Raw genomic sequence first — 23,395 nt, 5'->3', positions numbered from 1 at the left:
AGTTCATGAGGAATTACTGTACATATGTGCTTCAACAATAAAAAAAATCCATCCATCCATTTTCTACCACTTATTGTGACGGGGGGGGGGGGGGGGGGGGGACTGGAGTCTAACCCAGCAGCCCTCAGGTAAGGGGTGGGGTTCCCCCTGGACAGGTCACCAGTCCATCACAGGACCAACACATAGAGACAGACAACCATTCACACTCACAGTCACACCTACAGTCAATTTAGAGTATCAATCAGCCTCGTCCCCTCTTGATGTCTTTGGACTGTGGGAGGAAGCTTGAGTACCAGAGAGAACCCACACAGGAACAGGGAGAACATGCAGACTCACACAGGAACAGGGAGAACATGGAGACTCCACACAGAAAGATACTGTGCCTGAGCTGGGACTCGAACCCGGAACTTTGTTTCTGTGAGGTGACAGTGCTGACCACTGCACCACTGTGCTATTAACCAAAAAAAAAGATAGGCTTTGTAATAATTCATCTGTTTATCAAGCCCTTTTACACACCTGTGGGGGGGGGGGCCGAGAGACAGCGCAAAGTCGGTCCTTCTGCATCCTCTTATTCGCTGTTACTCATTATACTTACAAAAACTACTGCAGTATAATTCCCTTTTCACCCAAATCAGGTGAGCCAGGAGGAACAAAACACATTTACAGCCTTTGTTGTGACAAAAATTCGCATTTACAATGAAATTTCATACATTTACAGGCATTTTCCTGTTGAAAGCACTGTTCCAGACAATTTGAATACTTTAATGAACAAAGCATACATCAATACATATATGTACGGTGATTTGCATGTTGGGCGGCACGGCAGTGGCGTGGTCAGCACTGTCGCCTCACAGCAAGAAGGTCCCGTGTTCGAGCCCCAGCTTATCAGGCTCCTTGGCAGAACAAACACTCGAGCTTATGTGTCTCTTCTATTATTTACACCTCACAGCAACATACCTCTTCATCTGCTACGACCTTGAGTTATACAGCCCACACTGGATAGTGAAACTCTGTAAGCTTTAACAAGTAGAACAACGACAAAAAAAACCTATAGTTACGTCCTAAAATTTTTGCCGTGACAACGCCACATTTCTCAGGCTTATGTGGAGCAGCCTGTGGTGGAACGTGTGGATGATGGATTTGCTCTGCCACTGCTCCCTAAATTGGGACACGGCATCTATGTCCTACGAACCTCTCCTGTCAACACCCAACCGAGTCACCTGCCCACCCAGCTGCTCCTCATTCAGCCTCAGTACAAGTCCGAATCAGTCTGCCTGTTGATCCCTGTGATGTTGATGATTAGGGATGTAACTGTATTACTACCCATCTGGGAATTCTACCACAGACAAGCGTAGTGAACAGCTCGCTACTTTGCTCTGTAATTAGTTGACATCTACAGTTGCAGCCCGTTTGCAGTAGCTCATTTATTAGCACAGCTGAGATTCTCTCAGTACATATTAACAGTTAAGAACTGATGTATTCACCAAAGTAGGGCAACACAATATATCATGTAGCTGTCAGCCTTTTTTCACCGCTTGATGGAGAACGTAAGGATCACACGCATCTCATTGAGCGCGATTCACATGAAGGTTCTGCAGAGTCTGCCCCCAATAAGTAGCCGCCCCAACCAAAACACCACACATAAATACTAAATAGTATACTAGTACAAGTACTAATTTACACTGTTAACCAAGAGGAAGGTTTTGAGACAATGGGTTTTACAATCACACGCTTATTTTTCCCTCAAGGTTCTGTCCCTGTCCTCCTCCTCCTTGAGTGAATGCGATAATTTGTCGACGCACTTCCAGTCTCGGAGTTGCACAATCAACAAAATACGCAGAGGCAATTTTCATTGTTTCGAGGCACCAAGAGATGGAAGTAGAGGTGCTTATTCTTTTTGCTACCGCCAAATTTAACTTTGTTTTCTTTGATTGATTTGTTGATGTTTAGATGGTAGATTGTTGTTTTTTTGTTTTTTTTAAGAGCTCTCTTTTGGTTTTCCTTGAGGTTTTTAATTTGAGCAGCAACCTATTGGTCCTGTTGTTTTGGGTTTCCAGCTTCTTTGTTGAATTAGCAGCTTTTAAAAAAATTCCACATTATACCACATTTATGTCATGCCAGTATAATCATCCCTTTCTTTCTCTACCACATCTCACCTCTGCGCATGCCTCTCCTGACTCATCCACTCTGACATATTCTACTTTGCTGGGTGGACATCTTGAAAGACGTCCAGTCCTGTTGAGTCAAGACTTCAGCGGGTGACACTTCCAGCACCTTCTGTTTCTGACAAATGACTCCCACCTCTGCTGAGCAAATAAAACTAACGGCCAATAAATTCCGAACAGCATGTCGTCCTCCACTAATGGTCCCTGTCAAGAAGCGCATCAACATAATGGAGAATAATTTGTTACCTAACTATGTGTGTCTCAGATTTGTCTTTTAGCTTGTGCCTATGATTTCATCTGTGTGTGCATGTGAACTGCTACATGCATCTTAGTTTAATTACTGAGAAGGAACACAGTGTGCGGGGTGTAATGGGATGTCTTTTCAGAGAGACATGACGGTTTGATCCTGTAACATCACCGTGGGACATGATTATATCAGAATTATGAGATGCACCTGGGTGGCTGTCAAGCCTTTATCTTCTTAATCAGGCTGAGGCTGTCTGGGCCTCCAGTTGCTTTTTTCTTTACTGCTCTGGGGGCTTCAGGATACTTCAGCTTCTATGTCGTCATACATATCTATCCATCCATCCGTCCATTTTCTACCGCTTATCATGTTAAACATCGTAAGGGGGCTGGAGCCTATCCCAGCAGAATTCAGGCGAGAGGCGGGGTTCACCCTGGACGGGTCGGCCATATTCAAACACATGATGGTCAATGCTCGTCGTCATCTGTTACCAGAACACCAACACCAAACCAAGCAAGCTAATTTCTAAACAGGCAGCCACATAATTACAGGATGCAACAAGACAACCCCTGTCCCATGAATTGATACACAGCTTCCTACAGGCGGTCCTGCCTCTCCACACCCCAGAGAAAAATCAATCTTTAGTGTACAGCACCAAATCACAGCAAAATTTAGGTCCCGATACTTCACAGGTTGTGAGGGTCTGGAACAACACTTTCGATGAATTTACACCCAACAACTCCCCTTGAGCACGGCATGTGGAGCAGTGGAAATGCAAAACACCGAACAACCCCTTTGAACTAGAGGACTTGTATGGTTGTGGATCAGTGCAGACCATGTCCTCTTTATCCTGTGAACAAACACCAAATATTTGTAGATCATTAGTGGACAAAAACATTCATAAATTCCCTTTTTTTAACCCAACTACTGGTGCACCGTTCATGCAGGAGTGTCATCCAAGCTCTACGGTTAAAAATGGCTTCTTGTCAGGTTGACAAGTTTTCTATCTGTAGAGGGAAATCAGCATCTAAAATCACACTGGGGTTCCAAAAAAGCTTGAGACGAGCGCAGATTCAGTCAGTGTGTGTGAAGTGTGTTACAGCTGTACTCCAAACACGCTGGGCTACAGTGGACCGCAGCGAGAGGAAGAAAGAGAGAAAACTATGTGAGGGGAGATGAAAACATCCAGAAACAACCAGGATTTCTGAGAGGTTCTTGTGATCGTATTCAAGGTTTATTCACTTGATGGCTCACGCTTGCTGCTCCTTACCTACTTTTAAGCAGGATTGGTGAGACATTTAGTTGCTTGCATGATTGCGGATGTTAGTTCAAGAGAAAAACTGAAAAAACGAGATGTGTACATGTACTGTGTATTATGATTTCTGATGTATATACGAAGAGGAATTGTGAAATAAGAAAACCCAGATATTTTTATGTGGGCAAACCTGTTCCGCAGTCTTGTGATTCAAGGAGCTGTTCACATTTAATACCCCTGAACGCATCACAAGGGGCCTCATTGGTTAATTGTAACCACCCAGCATCTTTCAGTATAGATTCTCCACCTCCTCGTTTAAACTCAGATTATGGGAAAGGGAATTACTGGACTAATGGGCTCTAAAGTTGTGAGGAGTTTTCTGACTGTAAATATGTAATATTGGGAAATAATATGTCACTACAATGCAAATATTAAACTGGGAAAGTTGCACATTATAGATCCTTTAAGGACAAAAGGAAATACAGGCATTAGCAGGGCAAACAGTAATAAGTCATGACCTGGAAATCCGAAGGTAATCGAAATGGCACATTTCTTCATGAAAATCAAAGTGGGGCTGATAGTTGAAAGACACACATTACGCCGCATGTACCTTAGCATGTGTAACTAGTAGCTGCAGTCCAGGCCCTATGGCCATATAAATATGTATGGAACTACCACCCTCCTCCTCTTCTCTTAAATCACTGATGTGGAAATATTTAATGTTCCTCAGTTATACTCCAACACAGACACACACATGGATGGCAAGGTACCTAGTACTTAAGCTCCCACTCTCCACAATGCTCTTTTCTTGTGCGTACAGCAGATTAATGTAATAAGGAATGGTTGGACTGATAGTTGTTTGCGTATGCAGTCAGGTTCTCCTGCACATGTGCACGCAATCCAGTCAATTGAATAGACGATGGCATGATACACAGTCACGGGCCTGACCATCCAGTGGGATCAAATCTGACAATAATTGTGTTTGAAAGGTTTTAACAGCAGCCTGCTAGTTGGACAGCTTCTCTAATGACTAACATGCTGTGGCTTTACGCAATATTTGCTCCATGCGTTATATTTATATTTCTGAATATCTAAATTTGACTATGGCCCTTCTATGGTATATTGTAAATACGCATGAACAAATATAAATCAAAATTATTAGGGATCTTTAATTATGATCTTGACAAATCAAGATGTTATAGTCAAACAGTAATGGACGTATTTAATTTTTCTTTGAAAGAGTCAGAATGTGGTTGTTTTTCTTTTAATTTTATTTAAAACCTGCTGCTCAGTACCCAAAGTTTCCTTCCTGGTCCCACACTTGAATACAAAGTGTAGCGGAATGTTTCAAGTCTCTTTGACCAATTAAAAAAGATGTCATTTTTTTTAAAATTTCCCATTGTTTTTGCATATATGCATTCTAGTTGTCGTGGGGCTGTGCAGAGTCACCAGGCGCTTCACACTAATTGCTCCATATTTGAATCAAGTAAAGGTCCTGTATATCTTCAGTAAATTTGGAGCAAATTAAACTTTGATATCTTTTAATTTTAAACTTCTAAATTAGCTACAGAATCTAATATCATAAGACCTGCATTACTGCCTCTAACTGCGTCTTTCCAATGCACTTCTGTGTTGTATTTGTTTGGAGGCCACGGATGAGCCCTCGTTGTCTGAGAGAAGCCCAGACATCTGTCCGCTTCTGAAAACTGTGCTACCTCAACTAATGTTTTGTTGTCTTAGAGGAGTAAGCTAGCTGACTTTCACCCCCCCCCCCCAAAAAAAAACTGTTTTGGTGTTGCAATTGTCCGTTAGGGTGTCTACTAATCATTTTCCATTTTAGTAACTTTAGTTTACTTATTGGTCAAAAGGTGTGCGAGGTGATAGCGAAGCTTTAGAGTGCCCCCTGCTGGAGAACAGGGTAAAATACTTCAAATGATCAGGTACACTTGGAGATGGCAGCTTACAATTCAAGGTCATTACAGCTCAAAATGATTCGCTTCAGTTGCTCTGATGAATATTGGATACAGTCCAACTACTTCCCTGCCCTCAAATAGAAGCTGGAGCCGACTTTATAACACTTCCCGACCAATGACAGCTGCTGGTTCAGAGCAATGTGATCTCATGAGAGAATGTATGAATAGCCCGCAATTTTTAAGTTATAAATGTTTGTTTTAAAAGTTAAATCTAAATGTTGAACGTTAATTCTATGTCCCTTCTCTGTGTGGCATGAGCGACACAGTGGAGTGCATCGGTGCAGTGTACCACTCAGCCAAAGTGAGCCCCCTGGTGGCTGGCTGTAGTCAGTACAGCATATACAGCATCCCGCACCACACGGAGAAGGGACATTGTAAACTCAGAGTCTTTCAAATTAAATTTCTGCCAACACGTTTTTGTTATTTTAGGTAGTTATTATCGTAACAACGTTACTATCGTCACCCTAAGTCCCCCCCCCCCCCCAATTGGTTTTAATCCGTTTTTTATTGATCCATAATTAACAATCCAACCTTCTCGAGCTTTTATTTTGGTACTTCTGGTTTCCGGCAGCATGAATTTACATGTTAGCGAAATATTTAGTTTCACACGGAAGATTTAGATTTAACATTTAGATTTAGATTTAACATTTAGATGTAACATTTAACATTAAGATTTAACATTTAGATTTAACATTTAGATTTAGATTTAACATTTAGATTTTAAATTTAGATTTAGATTAAACATTTCGATGTAATATTTAACATTTAGATTTCACATTTAGATTTATATTTAACATTTAGATGTAACATTTAACATTTAGATTTGACATTTAGACTTAACATTTAGATTTAGATTTGACATTTAGATTTAACATTTAGATTTAGATTTAACATTTAGATGTAACATTTAACATTTAGATTTGACATTTAGACTTAACATTTATATTTAGATTTGACATTTAGATTTAACATTTAGATTTAGATTTAACATTTAGATGTAACATTTAACATTTAGATTTGACATTTAGACTTAACATTTAAATTTAGATTAAACATTTAGATTTAACATTTAGTTTTAACATTTAGATTTAGATTTAACATTTGGATGTAACATTTACCATTTAGATGTAACATTTAGATTTAGATTTAACATTTGACATTTAGATTTAACATTTAGATTTAACACTTAATATTTTGATTTATCAATGTAAGATTTTTCTAAGTTTACAAATGTTGTTGTAAATGTGGCAAAAAAATGACTTCCAAAAATTCACATCACTTTTTAAAATGTTGTTTTAAGCTAAATGTGACCAAATCCTACTGTTGTTGTTTTTTACAATGGGCTGCTTTACAAATGGCACCCCATATCCATCCCCATGCGTTTACATTTCAGCATCATTATTAGCAATCCATGTCTTGTGACTGTTTGTTTCTGTCCCTTAAAAAATGCCTAACATTCCCCTATTTTCGATGGAAAAGCAATATTTTAAGATGATACTGGAATGCAGTATGAAGGAGCAGGACTAAACAACATTAAATGGCACGTGGAAAACAAAAAATGTGTTATATTAGCACAACAAATGACATAAGAAATGGTGTGTTGCAGAAGTTGAAGAATGTCAGAAATCAGGCGATATTTAAAAACAGTAACGTGCACAGGATGCAAGTGGAGGTGACGCTTGTGTTTGTGCTCTTTTTCAGGAATCACCGACTGTCAAAGTAGATGAAAAAGAAAGTTTTATGGCTTATATATTTGTTTAACTAGAGCCACATCATATCGAGTGAGTCTTGTGTGGATGTATGGAATGTCTTTCTCCTCTCTCACTATGATGTTGCCCTGGAGAATACTCCACGCCATGAAGGAGACACAGAGTCACGGTTGGTTTCATAGTCAGTGGAGACGTGTTTTGGCACGCCGCCTGTGGCAGCGGTGACACCTGGAGGATGACGCTTAATGATGTTTTGTCTCTGAGCTTGAACTGTGTACACAAAGCCTGATGCTGTGGCTCGCCGTGTCGCCAACTTGTCATCACACGCAACACAATCACTGCTGTCACATCTGTCGGACGGGGAATTGGGGAACATGTCCGTCTGTATCGGGGGGGAAAGTGCATCTGGTTGTGTGTTTATGGAATGGGAGAGGTGTGTGTGTGTGTTTGTGTGTGTGTGTGTTACCGCACTCGTCTGTACTGTGCATTGTCACACTGTCACTTCAGCTTTACCTCCTGTTCCCCGTGTGACAAACTGGGACACGGCTGCACAACATCACAGCTGGCTTGTCTCTGTATCTCATCATCATCTTCATCATCGCCAACATCCCCACAAATGTGCACGGAGGGATTCATTCACACACATTTCACATCCTCTATGCTTTCAGTTTGATCAAGTATTAAGTAACCACTAAATCAGTGTGTCATCAGTTAAACAAATTTGACTTTTAAATCATTTTTGAGCTCAAAACTCTTGTTGTACAAATTAGAAAATAATTAAAAAGAAACACTGTGGTGCAACAACATAATCTAAACGTCTGGTGTAGCTAAACAAAACCTGTCATCCTCACTGCTGAATATGCAGGCAGAATATATTATCTCTGATTTGTACAAGGCTTGCACATTCAGACAGAAGTCAACAAACAAAGCCATTCAAGAGTTTTTCTCTATTATTTATTTTACAGGAAAGCTGACTAGTGTAGCATGCAGAGGAAAAGCAGCAACTGAATAATGCCTTAAACTGATGGTAGACCACGCAGCAACTATTAGCAGCTTTAGCTCCGCCTCTGAAGCGGCCATGAGTTCACATACTCATTCAAAAGACCATTTTCTCTCACCCTAAAGCATTACTTCACCCACTGGAGCCTATCCCAGCAGCCCTCAGGTGAGAGGCGGGGTTCACCCTGGACAGGTCACCAGTCCATCGCAGGACCAACACATAGAGACAAACAACCATTCACACTCACAGTCACACCTACAGTCAATTTAGAGTATCAATCAGCCTCGATCTCTCTTGATGTCTTTGGACTGTGGGAGGAAGCTTGAGTACCAGAGAGAACCCACACAGGAACAGGGAGAACATGGAGACTCCACACAGAAAGATCCTGTGCTGGAGCCGGGACTCGAACGAGAACCTTCTCGCTGTGAGGCGACAGTGCTGACCACTGCACCACCGCGCCGCCCCTCACTTCGAGAGTTACCTCTAAAAAATGTAAATACCAGATTCTTCTGTAATCATACGTCTTGTGTTCCTCTCTGAAACGAGGCCACGCGCCACCCTCAGACAGCATCTAGACGCTCATACTGAACACAGACAAAAGAGACGTCACCACTGTCTGGACTTCAAAACATTTAGAAACATACAATTTAATCCTGACATACATGGATGGAGGCAACATAATGAAGCAGAGAAATGAGGACAAATGCGGTTTCATGGTCTTTTGGGCAATAACTGTCACTTCAACAGCAGAATAAAATACCATCAAAGCAGATAAAAGAGCAATACTATCACCTCCAGAGCAGCTGCGGAATGTTGGAATGTTGGATCTAGATGTCTCTTTCATTTCATGTCAAAATTGGCATCAGCGTGTTTTTCATCTTAGCGAACAATCAATCCAACATATTTGTGGCATTAGGGGCGATAACACTTCCCATTCACGTCCATTCATTCTGCTAAGCTAACTAGCATTCACGGAGCAAGATGAACAATTATCTCCTTGTTTGACTTTGGAGAGGATAGACGATAAATATTTCCCCCAAAAGTCTGTGTGGTCCTTTAAAAAGGTTATATTGAGCTTTCCATCCTTTGATTCATGGCTGCCTGCCGCAATCCAACGTCACATTTGGTTGGCCCTTCTATGGTATATTGTAAATACACATGAACAAATATAAATCAAAATTATTAGGGATCTTTAATTATGATCTTGACAAATCAAGATGTTATAGTCAAACAGTAATGGACGTATTTAATTTTTCTTTGAAAGAGTCAGAATGTGGTTGTTTTTCTTTTAATTTTATTTAAAACCTGCTGCTCAGTACCCACTATTTAAAGCAGGTCTCACCACTGTTTCGTTGTAGAGCTTCATGCATCACATTGATTTGCTCAGCCCCCGCTGCCTTTTTCTCTCAGACAAACACAATGACACAATAGACCTGGCCGTGCATAGTAAGCGGTTTAATTACTCTGAGCACCAACACATAAAAAAAAAAAAATCCACAAGGGAGCATTTCCACTGCATGCGATTGTTGTGATTATTGTGAGCTTGACCCTCCCAATGTGCTTCCACCCAAACACTCAATGCCCACGCCACTGCACACGTTACTGTTGCCTGGCAGTCAACCAGGAGGGCAGTTCTGACTCATGTTTATTAACAGTGGTAACTGGGCAAAAAAAGGAAGTTGATGAGACTGTGACTGTTTTTGCTCTTGTAGAACTGAAAAGCACTTTTCCTGTCATTACAACATGGTTTTTGTTGATGCCGAATCATAATATTCAATTGGTTGAAGATGAATTAGGGGCACGTAGAGACCAAAATATAAGTGCTATGTGTTCGGGCTGTCACTTAAAAAAATAAATAAATAAATTGAAGCCCTCTAATGTTTTATTCGTGAACTGCTCAGGCCACATTCAAACAAATGTTCAATCTTCCACTAAGAAGAGACAGCTCTGTGCATGCCTGTGGCACATTGGCCTCTCTCCTGGGAGCTTGTCCTTTGTGCCTTAAGACTTAACCTCACTTCAGCAAAGATGGGAAGTGCAGTGCTTCTCAGTGTTAGGCAGTAACTGCAGAACAGGGAAGGCTCACTGGAGAACAAGGACAGGTAATGACTTACATACTGTATTAAAGGTGCAGACAAGATACTCGGTGGTCTAGTTTCACTGCACCGTGTCTGCACTTTAAATAAAGTCATTACTTTTCTTCTGCTTCCTTTTCTAACCAGGTTGATCAGATGTGTAGGCAGGGGTGAGATGCTGAGTCGTGGGGAGCTCATTCATGAAATATTCTTGTACAGAAATTTGTCCTCACACATTGTAGGGCATTCTTAGCTTTCAGTTCAGCCTCACAGACAGGAAGCATTTGTAACTCCTTAACTCGGACATGTATTGTGTTTGTTGCATATGTGTATATGTGTTACTCCATCACCTATGACTTTGTTACCTGAATTTTTGCTTGGTAAAGCAACCCATCCATATGGTGTCGTTTGCTAACCACTTTCTGCTCCCAAGCTTTATACAGCAAAACTGACTGTTGGAGGGCAAACACCACTATGTTTCCATTTGGCTTGTGTGTCATAACTACGCTCACTGTCAATTATCCTTGGTATTTTCTGAGGCTTTTTAGCGTGAATAGGACTGTTAGGGATACCACTAAATAAATGGTGGATTTGAGCCAAAAGGATGTCATACATTTTATTCTTTACACAACACAGGAGAGGGTATTTGAAATTAATCCCCTTCTCTGAGCCCTTTCTGTTCTGATCTGTCATTTTAACTCATTCAGTGTGCAAAGAGCATTGATTTTAAATGGAGGAAAGATTCTTTGGTAGGTAGACGGAAGGTACAAAGGTAGATTGGTAGGCAGACAGGTAGATAGCTAGGTTGTTAGGTAGGATGGTAAATAGGTAGGTAGTCTGGTATGTAGCTAAATAGGTAGGCAGGCTGGTAGATAGCTAGGTAGTTCAATAGGATGGTAAATAGGTAGGTAGGCTGGTAGATAGCTAGGTAGTTCGATAGGATGGTAAATAGGTAGGTAGGCTGGTAGATAGCTAGGTAGTTCGATAGGATGGTAAATAGGTTGGTAGGCTGGTAGATAGCTAGGTAGTTCGATAGGATGGTAAATAGGTAGATAGTCTGGTATGTAGCTTGATAGCTAGGTAGTTCGGTAGGATGGTAAATAGGTAGGTAGTCTGGTATGTAGCTTAATAGGTAGGTAGGCTGGTAGATAGCTAGGTAGTTCGATAGGATAGTAAATAGGTAGATAGTCTGGTATGTAGCTTAATAGGTAGGTAGGTAGGTAGATAGCTAGAAAGGTAGATAGACTGGTAGGTTGCTGATAGCTAGCTAGCTGAGTGGGTAGCCTGGTACGTTGTCGGGTAGGACAGTAGTTAGGTACATTGGGAGTATTTAATTTTACATTTGAATATTTGAATTTGAAGTGTTTTTTTTTTAGGAGGTAATGGCCCATTTAAAACACACTTCAACTATCCAGCCACGTAGAGGGTATGACTGTAGCTCCTGTGAGAAACAAATCTCGGATGCATTCTTTTGTCTCTGTGACCAGTTAAGAACATGGAAACAGACCAGTGGGCAGCATGGTGGTGCAGTGGTCAGCACTGTTGCCTCACAGCAAGAAGGTTCCGGGTTCGAGTCCTGGCTCCATCACAGGATCTTTCTGTGTGGAGTCTGCATGTTCTCCCTGTTCCTGTGTGGGTTCTCTCTGGTACTCCAGCTTCCTCCCACAGTCCAAAGACATCAAGAGGGGACGAGGCTGATTGATACTCTAAATTGACCGTAGGTGTGACTGTGAGTGTGAATGGTTGTCTGTCTCTATGTGTTGGCCCTGTGATGGACTGGTGACCTGTCCAGGGTGAACCCCACTTCTCTCCTGAAAGCCGCTGGGATAGGCTCCAGCCCCCGCGCGACCCTAAACAGGATAAGTGGAAGAAAATGGATGAATGGAAACAGACCAGCACGCTCAAGTACTCTCTCAGAAGTCAACTGAAGTCAGACATAAAACTCGTGTGCTTTATGCCTTAAATCAAGCAATTCCTACTCTTCAAGCTCAGATCTTTCTTTTGCTATTTTCACTCTAGGTTACATTAATTACCCCAGCCTGTTCCCACCGGCACTCTTTGATGCCTTTCAGGCCTAATATGATCACTAATAAGTGACACTCTGTGATAAAGAATTTTTTTACTGGCTTCGAATCAAATGATTCCCTTAAACTCAGTCTGAAGAGGAGACCAGCTCACTCCGGCCAAGTTGACTCCCAACACAACAGGAGGCTTGAGAGCTCACACAGATATTACGATTTCTGAAAGATGCAGGACTTAAGGGCCAGTACAAATATTAGGTAGTAAAAAAATCCAGTATCCAAAAATTAAAAAAATGCATACACAAAAAACAAAAATGCATTAAAATCAAGGTTTTTTTCATCATTGATATACGTTTAACTATAATCTTCGGCTAAAAAAAAAAATTCACCTCGACACTTAGTATATAATCAATTTATTGTGTTTTTTTCATGGGCCTATTATAAACAAGCTCGCGTTTATCTTGAAAATGAACGTGTTTTTTATGATCATGTCTTTTTATTTTTTCAAATTTAGCAAGTCATATGATATGTACCTACATGAATCACGATGGACAAAAAATGGGTGCACCTCAGGCTGCTCCTCAACCACAGGAGGCTACCCTCTACAAGGCCCCTGTGAAGATGGGGCTCCTGCAAGATCACAGCAGTCTGTGATGTAACTCCAGTGTGATGCTGATTGATTATTGGGGAAACTTTCACAGTGACTTTGAGGTAGAAAGTGATGAGATCTTCTGCAGTAGGTCCCAGATCCTCAGGACCTACGTAGCTCTGGGACCAACTGTAAAAGAGACCAAGGGGGTACTGTTCTCGTTGGAGAGTGCGCAGCAGGGCAATGTTGCCATTTGGCTAATGGATGGATGTGTGATGTCATCCAATAGCCCAAGAAGACTTGTTAAAGCCAGTACTGCATGAATGTGATCAAACAGGCAACTGGGTCTTGTTTCCATCCATCCATCATTGACTGCTTATCCTATTTAGGGTCACAGGGAGTTTGAGCCCATCTCCCTGGGTCGGGTCCCCAGTCCATAACAGTGTATGTAGAGTGTCCAATTAAACATAACTTACATGTTTTTAGCATGTAGGGAGAGAGAACTCACACAGACAACATACATCCTCCACTCAGAGCCGGAATCATGATCCCCACAGTGGTGCAGTAGTGTGCAGGCATCCCAGGGAGAACCCACGCGGACAACATACAACTTCCACTCAGATCTGGCCAGCAGATACAAACCTAGAACCTTCTAGCTGTTAGGGCTCACCACTGCACCACTGTGCGGATCATAATTCCCAGCCCGTATTTTGAGCTACTTCAAAGAAACGTTACCTGTAACGGAACTCCGCACATTCTCAACCTACTGTGTATATCATGACCACCTGGAATGCTGCTCAGTTTAACTACTGCTACTGTTCCTTTCATTTAGAAAAACGAGGCAAAATTATTTTTCTCATTAAAACGTATCTCATTTCAGGAAAAAAAAATGGGGATTTCTCTTTTCTCTAGCCAATGCAATCCATAGTAGTCAAATGTGGAGATGGATATCAGCGTGCAACAAGAATGTCACTCGCCATGACTGATAGGACAGGATATTGAGGCCAGTACCAATATTAGAGAGTAAAAAGACATTCTTAAATATATATATCATTATCTGTCGACTTTTTTGGGGGGCTTTTGAAAATGTCTTCAGAGGGCAGCTGTTACTGTCATATGAATAATTTATGACAAGATATTAAAATGTCAGTAGTTGCAGAAAAGGTTGTAAGCAAAGTTTTTTTTGTGCCGTAGGATTGTGAGTAGGGGTGAAAGTGAGCTCATGACAGAAAGGTCATGAAGAAACAGCTGTTGTAATTGTTAGTGGATCAGTCTGGCAGCGTCGCCCCGAGAGGACTGAACTTAACTTGAAGGTTGCTTCAACTGAAACACGTCTGCGCTCCTGTAACTGCTCAAGCTTTTGTTCCTATTAACTAAGCGACTCCTGACATGAGACAGGAGAATCTTTTCGGTTTGTTGGTCTACTGCCAAATTACTGGGTCGAAATCTCAGAGCTTTGATTTAAAATTGGCTTGGTTGGATGCTCCTCTACTGTAGTTTCACCATGTTATAACCAGGTGTAGCCAGGGGATGCTTGGCGGTCCGGGCGGGGTTTGCCCACGTGGTCAACTCCACTGCTTGTAGAAATTGCGTTGCGTTTATCTGTCAGAGATCATTTTCGCATCAGTTTTTGTCATTTCAGAAGACTAGCCAGAGTACAATAACTTCATGAGTAACCAGACAAGAGGACCAGGTTGTTGTCATGGTAACTAAATGATGTATGAGAGGTGGCTAGATCTGACATTTTCATCTACAGCTACAGTTATTAATCTATGCATGTGGCACTCCAGATCTCCCATGATGGCATGGACACAAGAAACAGGCTGGAGACTCAGAGATGGTTTACACTGGACACTTTACTGGATTTATCCAAAAAGGTTCACTGTGAGATGAGGTTGAGTCAGATCCCCCAGAACATCTGAAATCCCCCCCTCGTAAACCGTCATACATGTGATTTCAGGCACTACCAGTCACACCTCACTGGAAGATCCTGCACAAACGTGACCTTCACGTTGTCTACGCACAGTTATGCATCAGGATATCGCTGGCGTCGCAAGTGTCAGCTTTAGTATCATCAAGTGTTCTAACAACAAAATTATGATTATAAAAGAATGACGAAAGACACCACAGGTACACTCCCAGACCCGGGTCAAGGCCCAGAGGTTTGACCTTACAGACAAATTACAGGAATGAGGCCTAAGAAAGTAAAAAGAGAGGACACCAGATCGAATTCCTTATCACATTTATACACCCAAAGAACCATGAACTCAGGGGTGATGTACCTGTAAGACACGATTCTGAGCATATACGCTAAAGTTTCTTATATGGGCCTCTTGGTTTGTTTCAGCAGTGTTCCACTTTCATCAACTGCTCCCGGGCTCAACCTACTTCTTCTTCTTCTTCTTCTTCTTTGGTGCTGCTGTGTTCATTTTCTCCACATTTCTTCTGTGCCAAATGCCGATTAATCCCCTTTGATCGCTTTGTCTCTCAAGGCGGTCTACAGATGGAGGTTCTGATGTGACTATTGATTGGCTCCTAGTCTCAGTAAAGAGGACAATGACATTGCTACATGATATACCTCTCCAGTTGACCTCTGTGTGAGCGGGTGCGACTAAATGTGCTCTGTTGTTCCGTGCGGCCGTAAGGCGAGTCAGTATCACAATCATCTCTGACTCAAGACTGGAAGCCAGGAAGAATGAGGAAATACAAGAAATGAAAGAGACCATGAACCAAAGAGAGAGCAAAAGTAATTTGCCATGTCGATTGACCCTCCCGCAGATAAAGCCTCTGCTGTCCATCTCTCTCGCGTGGTGACTATAGCTAACAACTGGCAGGAAGTCTCTATTGATCCGGTATTGATAAGTCTTTTTTAAGAAGAGTGCAGTGACCTTTAAATGTCATGTTGGGAGTTATTAACATGCCAGCAGGGCTGACAACTTTGTCCCCACCGCATGATTCCACGGTGGAGGGAAATATGACAGTGGTTCCAGTTATGTGCTGACCCCAGAGTTAACCAGGTGGCGGGTGGTAAAAAATAACATAAGGATTAAAAGGGGATGGGTCGTTAGGTCATATTTTAAGCTTTATTTATTTTACCAGGCCAAAATTAGCTGACTACGAGACACTTGACGCTTAAGTCTACTTCCTGAGTAAGGTCACCCCTGTGGTGACTCAGTAGAGCTAATGAAGGCGGAGCCAGATCTGTGTACCCACCCAGAGTTATCCTGCTACCGCCTGGGGATTCAACTGGCAACCCTATGGTCAGAAGCTCACTTCTCTAACCTTAAGGTGCTTAATTTTCCGCTAAACAGCAACAGAATTCACCGTTTCTGTGACTGTGTCCTGTCTTTTGTCAATTAAAGTGACATGAAGTGAAATAAATTAAAAATAGTGTATATCCCAATATCACAGCGCCCTACTCTACCATATTCACTCCTGCTAATGTTTTAGCGGCGCCTACATGGGTCCGTTTGCTTCTTTTTGTGTCTTTGCACTAACTTTAATGATCATTGAATAATTTGTCTCGCTTTGTGTGTGAAAACAGCTTAAAAGTCCAATCTTTTCTTTTCCAAGAATCTGTGTGACTTTGCAGTTTGTTTGTTTTTTTGCATCTGTAATCTTGATGGCGAGGGACAAACAAACCAGAGCTCCTCGGAACTATCGTAGGCCTTATCGCCTCTCGCAGATGTTTACCAGCAGCAGTCTGATACGCCACTGCATCACTTATTTAAAAGACTGTTGGCTGGCAGGCTCAGTATTTTTTTTTTTAACTCATTTGGATCATGTTGAAAAATGTTCACTCCCTCCCTCTTTTCTTGTCCCAGATCACTGTTGGACACAAAATAACACATTTAATGTGTTTTTTCCCTGTGCTTCAGAACATGTAGGTTCATAAACTAATATAGATGAAAAGGCCCTGCGTGTCTCTTCCAGCCTGTTCAATACTGATCAAAATAGTGGTATGAAAACAGCAAATGCAGTTCTTTTTTTTATTGCAGTACCATACAGAGGTAGAGACATTGTTCTGATCCAATGATGAGCGTGGTTACGAGCAACTTACCAGATGGTCCTACCAACTGTTGCTAGCTCCATCACATGACTTATTTGTACCATTTTAAAAAGAAAATCAATGAATCGATGGCTTGCTGCTGAATTGTTGCATCATTTGCATCAATACAAAGATTAATAGGCGCTCGGGAATTGTAAAATAATTTAATATGAAGTGTTTCTCAACCGCAAGTGGCTTCTGACAAAGTTATGAATGAAGAAGAAAGAGAAGTCTATAAAAAAAATCAATTAATGTTGTGTCCTGTTGTCGATAATAACGTGTATGTATGCAAACCAAGCACACCAGCATGGCCGTGTTGCTATTATCTCCCTAAAAACTGAAGTAAATCCTGACCTATTTTTGAAACTTTGAACCCAATCCAGCAAAAATCAAAGATCACATAAGACTAGAGCTCTAAAATGAAGTTATCAGAATAAAACATGTAACCTGTGTTCTCGCCTCTGATTAGATTAATCGTGGTTAAAGGGATAGTTCACCCAAAAATCACTTACCTAAAAAGAGACATAATAAAATCATAAAATGCCGCAATTCTGCTTGTCTGAAATAATTCCTGTCCTAAATCTCAACATGTCAGGTTGTTTTGTAAAACTACTGCAATGGTTTATTAAAATAAGGCTTTATGGAGGCATTTTGTGGTTTTCTTACTGTATGTGTCTACTTTTTTTTTAATTTCAAAATTGGTCTCCATTCACTTCAGTTGTTTTGGTCAATTACTGTTATGTCTTTTTCTGTAAAACTTCTGCAGTGTTTTGCTGAATAAAACAAAAACATCCATCAACATGAGGGTGAGGAGATAATAATGTAATTTTCATTTTTGGGTGGACTACCCCTTTAACCACAACTATTTTAATCAGGGGTGACAACAAAGAGAAATTAGCGTCTATCTGTTAGTTTGATTTTAGAGCAGCACTGTGTGTAAATTCCAGAGTCATCTTGATGTAGCCGGTATCTGTACCTTAGCTGGAGTCTTATACAATCTCTTAATACAGTTTGAGTAATTGGATTCACTTCTAGTCGCTACTATCGTGTTAGTGATATTAGCAAACTAGCTTAGCCATCAGCTCATGTGACGTTTATCCAGAGTTTGGGGATTTTTTGCTTTCACCTAGCGGTACATTGTGTCAGAAATGTCTGGCAAATAAACCCCAACCTGTTTGTTTCCTGAGAAATGAGAGTATAAATGAAAGTCAACGGGGGTGAACAGAAAATAAGATAAAAACAACAAGATATGCTCTTGAAGAATGAAACATGAGAGTGATGAGACGCACATCTACTTTGTTACCTGCACTCTTTTTTTTTTGTTGCTGTTGTTGCTGCGACACAGTATTTGATCATTTATGTGGTTCTGAACAGAAAGATCAGGGTTTTTTTTTAAAATTATTTTTGTAATGCTTAGCTCCAGTTCGTGACTCAGTGGTCAGCTTTTGCACGCTGAAAAAATAGTGAAAGAGTCACCCCATAATAACAGTCTGTGGGTTAGGCTGTGGTTGCCATGGAGTCTCCCAGGGTGACTGGCAGAGAACAGAGCCCAGCTTCCTTCATTAGAGGAGATTGTGCATGATTACACCATGGCTGGACCAGAAGACGAACACACACACACACACACACACACACACACACACACACACACACACACACACACACAGCGAGAGTGAGATGAAGCAGGTCACAGGTAACTGTGGGTTGACACATTATTTACTGTCAAGCGTGTGCTGACCAGCTTAGCATCATGCAGGTTCGCATGCATCTTTATTAAAATAAACGGTGATTATGATAAACTAGCAAAGCTTGTGTTAGTATTGCATATTATATTTAATTCCCTAAACTAACCGGTCTTTTTTTTTTTAACTGTCATTTACATCTTTTATCCGATATTCAGTTTTTCAGAGTAAATTCAAGATGTAATGACTCCCCCAAATATGAGAAGTATATGCTAATTTATTCACTGATAGCTTACGTGACATTTTCATTTTTATTCTTACAAAAAATATTCCAATGGAATTTGAAAAGGTAACCATTTGTCTTTCTTTCCAAAGCATTTGAAAAAGCCCAGTGATGATTATTTCTTCATCGTAAACAACAACAACAAGCAAAAAAGAAGAAATAAATCTTAATTTGCCAGGCCGATATGAATATCAGCCATCAGAAGGATTTATTGAAAAGATCGCCATCTTCTGATACTGATGACATACAAATATTCTCATGTATCACTAGTAACATGAGAGGAAAAACAAAATCCTCCTATTGCTGGTGCTGCTTGCATCATGTGCCCCAAATTCAAAGTCGTACAATTTGGAAACAGGTTTATGTCCCCACACAGCCTGTAGACTCACGATAAACCGATTCAGGTTCATCGTAGTTGCTTCCATGCTCCACTGTTAAAGCTTTAAATCGGAATGAATAGAGGGAAATGTTACAGGAGGGTTTATTATAGCAGTCTACCAGTTTGCGGCTCTCTGCAGTTACAGTACTGGTAACCTCATGGAGCTCCCTGGTGATGTGAAAGACAACAATTCCTCTGTTCCCACATCACGCCGCCCCTCCATTGTGGGTTTTTTTCTGCACCGAAAATTGTCCTTGCTGAGTAATTTATTGAATGTACAAGAGTAAAACGGGATTGACTCAGCCCTAACTGCTAAATTGCGTGGCGATCACACTTCTTGAGCCGTGTTGTGAGTGACAGATTTATTGTTGCTTTATTCTTCACAGTTTAAGCCTCAGCTCTGCGGATGTGTCATCTGTCTGGGTGACTGAGCAGCGCGCGCTCTTTCCTTCTCTCTCTCTCTCTCTTTTTCTCTACAGATTTAAATTGTCACAACTTTCGAGTGCTAATGGGCTGCTAATCTATAGCACTGCTGCCTTCACCTCTTTTACCATCACCCCTCCCTCCTTCTCTACCACCACCCCCCGCAGTAATCCAGCAGCGTTTGCTTGCTCAGCTCTTCTTTTTTCCCTATCGCTTCTCTTTCACTTCTAATGACACTGCAGAAGTCTGGGCTGTTTGCATGTCATGTAAAGAAAAAAAGTTTCTCGAACTCATAAATATTGTAGATTAAAGGTTTCGATGAGAGCAATAGCAACACGACAGCTGCGCCACAAATAGAAAAAACAAAAATCTTCATCTGCAACACTCCCAGGCCTGGGTGGCTGGCTAGTCAAGAGAACTGCCCTCTTTAAGCCCGCAACAGTTAGAATTTAAAAAAAGAAAAAAAAAGATTAATAAAAAAAACGAATGCTCAGTATGTGTGTGTTTGAAGTGTGGACTCTGCTGGGAAGTGTTTGTAGCAGATTGCATCGATGAAGGAAAAAGGAGTAGAATATATGCAAAAAAAACAATAGTACCTTCTTCCTGTCTTCCTGACATATTTGACCAATAACGTTCTCATGTTCCTCTTCTTTCTTTGGGTTCATTGATAAACCAGCATATAGGTGCAGTGCCATCACCTAGCATGGTTTGGTGTAAAGCAATTTGTATTCATTTATTCTGTGTGAAAATAATCCATATTGTAGAGCAAACCTTCAAAATTGATGAGCTCATCGACTGATTCACAGCAGGAGAGGCCAAGTGAGAAACGGCCCATAGAGCAGAGGTTCAGTCAATATATTATTTACAAGTTTAACTTGAGCAGCCTTCATAGCGTTTTTATTTGTATTTTTACACACCGTTTCAGCACCCCAGAACACTCACCGACCAATTGCATCTTGGGAAAAGATCTCATTTGATGCCGCTCAGCCAATCAGATCTGTTCAATCCATTGCGGAGGTGAAAATTCACAGGCAAGAGGAGATGGCGATTGAAGCCCCGGTTCCCATTGGCCAGAAAACCTGCTAACACCAGTGGACGCACAGTGGTTTTATTTTCTGCAATGGGAACAACTTTAAATTGCATGCAGTCGGGCTGCGAAGATGTAAAGCAGAGATAACAAAAAGAGGAAGACCCAAATCTGCTCTCTTTTGATCTCATTTTTTTCAAACATTTATTTTTGAGCTGCGTATTTTTCAAAAGTTCTATGTGCTTTATTTGATTCTAATGGTTTTTTGCAGATTTAACTGTGGAATATGCCATAGCACTGCATCACAACACAAGTTTGACATTGCCATGTCCCCGATTTCCACTTGCATCACCACCTTTAAAAGACTGGCAGCCGTTACTGAGTCCATTCACGGCACAGGTTTATCCTCCACATAATCGCAGCAGCAAATATTGGACCCATTTTTCACAAGCCGCATTTCCCCTGAAATAAAAAAGAAGAAAAAAAACACCCTGCAGATACAAATATTTGGGATGGGTGCGCTGGACAAATAGCATTGGGAAAGAACTCAATCAATATTTTAGCAGGTTTACCACGATTTTTTTAAAAAAAGAAGAAGAAACACCTGCACATGCTCCTTTCAGTGTAAAGATATTATTCTCTACATGTAGCATTCATCTGTTCTTCTGTGTCTCACTGCAGATGGGAAGGTTTACGCATTGGGGGGGATGGGAGCAGATACCACGCCGCAGGCCCTGGTGAGAGTTTATGAAGCAGAGAAGGACCAATGGCTGTCGATGACATCAATGCCCACGCCGCGGTACGGAGCCACGCTGTTCGTGAAAGGAAACAAAATCTACATGATGGGTAGGAAACAGGATTTTCTCATGTTTGTTGCACACCGTTATTTAATCAGTCTGCGATTCATTCGTCAGTAATGACTGGCGTTTTGAGGAACCCTCAACGTGTAATCAGTTCATGGGAAATGTGGTCCCATTAAACTCATCTTGATAAGACTACATTTCCCATGTGGCATTTCTGTGTCAGTTAAATCACACGTGACAAGTCATAGTGGTCATGCTCACTCTCCTCCATCAAACTAAAATCCTTCGCCTGATGGTTGTGTATAAAACACTCCAGATTTTAACTTTTTTTTCTGAAAACAGCCACTGTTCAGTCACGTAGTGCTACAGAGCACTTATTCAATCAATTATTCTACACTGCTCAATGTGAAATTGAAAGTCCTGCTTCATTTTATTGATATTTTTCACCCTTGACACAGTTACCTTGATACAATATTCTCTTGATGAAAACCTCCCTTTAATGCTGCTAACAAGGGTGAGTTGATAGATTTGTTCCGTCAGTTGGGTGGTTGTTACGATCACACAACGAGCAATCCTAGCGCTAATAATGGTAGCGCTCTTCTTCATTTAACTGTCTATCAATATCAATCTGGTAGCTTAGATGATTCACCCACCTGCAGTAGGCTTGATCCGATTTATACCAGCCGTCATCGTAAAAAAGCTGCTCGTTCTTCGTGACAGGATAGGTAAGTCATTGTCGTTTGCTGGTCGTGGCTGGAGCCTTCAGACACAACTGTACAGCAATAAATTCTTCTGTAACACTTGCTTGCACACGCAAAGTATCTGTTCTGGTTGCCTTGTCCTGGGAATTGTCTACTGAGAGTCAAGTTATCCTTCCCGACCCACTGAAAAATAAGAAGGGAGAAACTTTTTGTTTCTTGTAATGTCGCTCTGGCTTTGCTAACTTGGGCTTTTAGCGCTCCGCAAGTTGTATCTGACGTCAGCACATCGTTTCTAAAAGCTACGTTGCTGGAAGGAAAATCCAGGTGGATAAAAGTAACCTTCATGCTGAACGGGGTTTACCAGGAATGAGAAAGTCTTTCTTACACCCTGAGGTTAAACTTCTGTTTTAGATTGATAAATACCAAACTGCATATTTAGGGATCACCATAAACCATTTATTGAGACTTTCAGAGGTGTAAAAAAATAGAGCTAATTTGTAAATGAAAAAGTCTCAGTAGGGAAATGTGTTTTCTCCCCTCAGAGGTTGATTCGTGTCAGTTACCACTGTAATCCGAGGTTCATTTTACCGCTTTGTTTCTCTTCGGGTGGTTGTTATTGGTCAATGACCTCTAGGGAAAATTTTATTCCACCGCTGAGAGAGAAAGTGGAATCACACAAAGCTTGTTACAATCATTTTATCTCACCGTGGGAGCATTTTGTAAAGAGATGAATCCATTTGGGTACAAGAAAATACAATCAGCTCAAAGTAAATGTAACCTCCAGAGAACAGGGGGGTTGGTCATTTCCATATCAATGTTGTTTTTCACACGCTTCGCCAGCAACAAAGATTGACTCTTTGCCTGTGTGCAAAGGCTGATCGAGCTCACTGAAGAGGAGTGGGCAGCACAGGCAGGGAAAACATATTCATCATCTTATAGTCTATATTTTAAACAATAGTAGGAGTCTTGTTAAATTATTAGCTACTTGTCGTGCCACTTCGCACATTTCTATTTCATG

At 41.1% G+C, this 23,395-nt stretch overlaps 1 protein-coding gene across 3 annotated transcripts in view; it reads left to right on the top strand.

Annotated features, from left to right (window-relative positions):
* klhdc8b (kelch domain containing 8B) overlaps positions 1-23,395 on the top strand; it is a 161,214-nt gene that overhangs the window by 92,794 nt on the left and 45,025 nt on the right. For all 3 annotated transcript variants that reach the window (XM_086214044.1, XM_086214045.1, XM_086214046.1), the window contains one exon: positions 21,555-21,719. In XM_086214044.1, coding sequence (XP_086070170.1) covers positions 21,555-21,719 — 165 coding nt within the window. The remainder of the gene's footprint in view (positions 1-21,554; positions 21,720-23,395) is intronic.

The sequence above is a fragment of the Aulostomus chinensis genome, chromosome 9 (assembly GCF_037954235.1).
Source record: "Aulostomus chinensis isolate RoL2024-O1b breed Wild chromosome 9, RoL_Achi_v1.0, whole genome shotgun sequence".
Taxonomy (NCBI): Eukaryota; Metazoa; Chordata; class Actinopteri; order Syngnathiformes; family Aulostomidae; genus Aulostomus; species Aulostomus chinensis.
The sequence above is the reverse complement of the archived record's forward strand: the minus strand, read 5'-3'. Positions and strand labels throughout refer to the sequence as shown.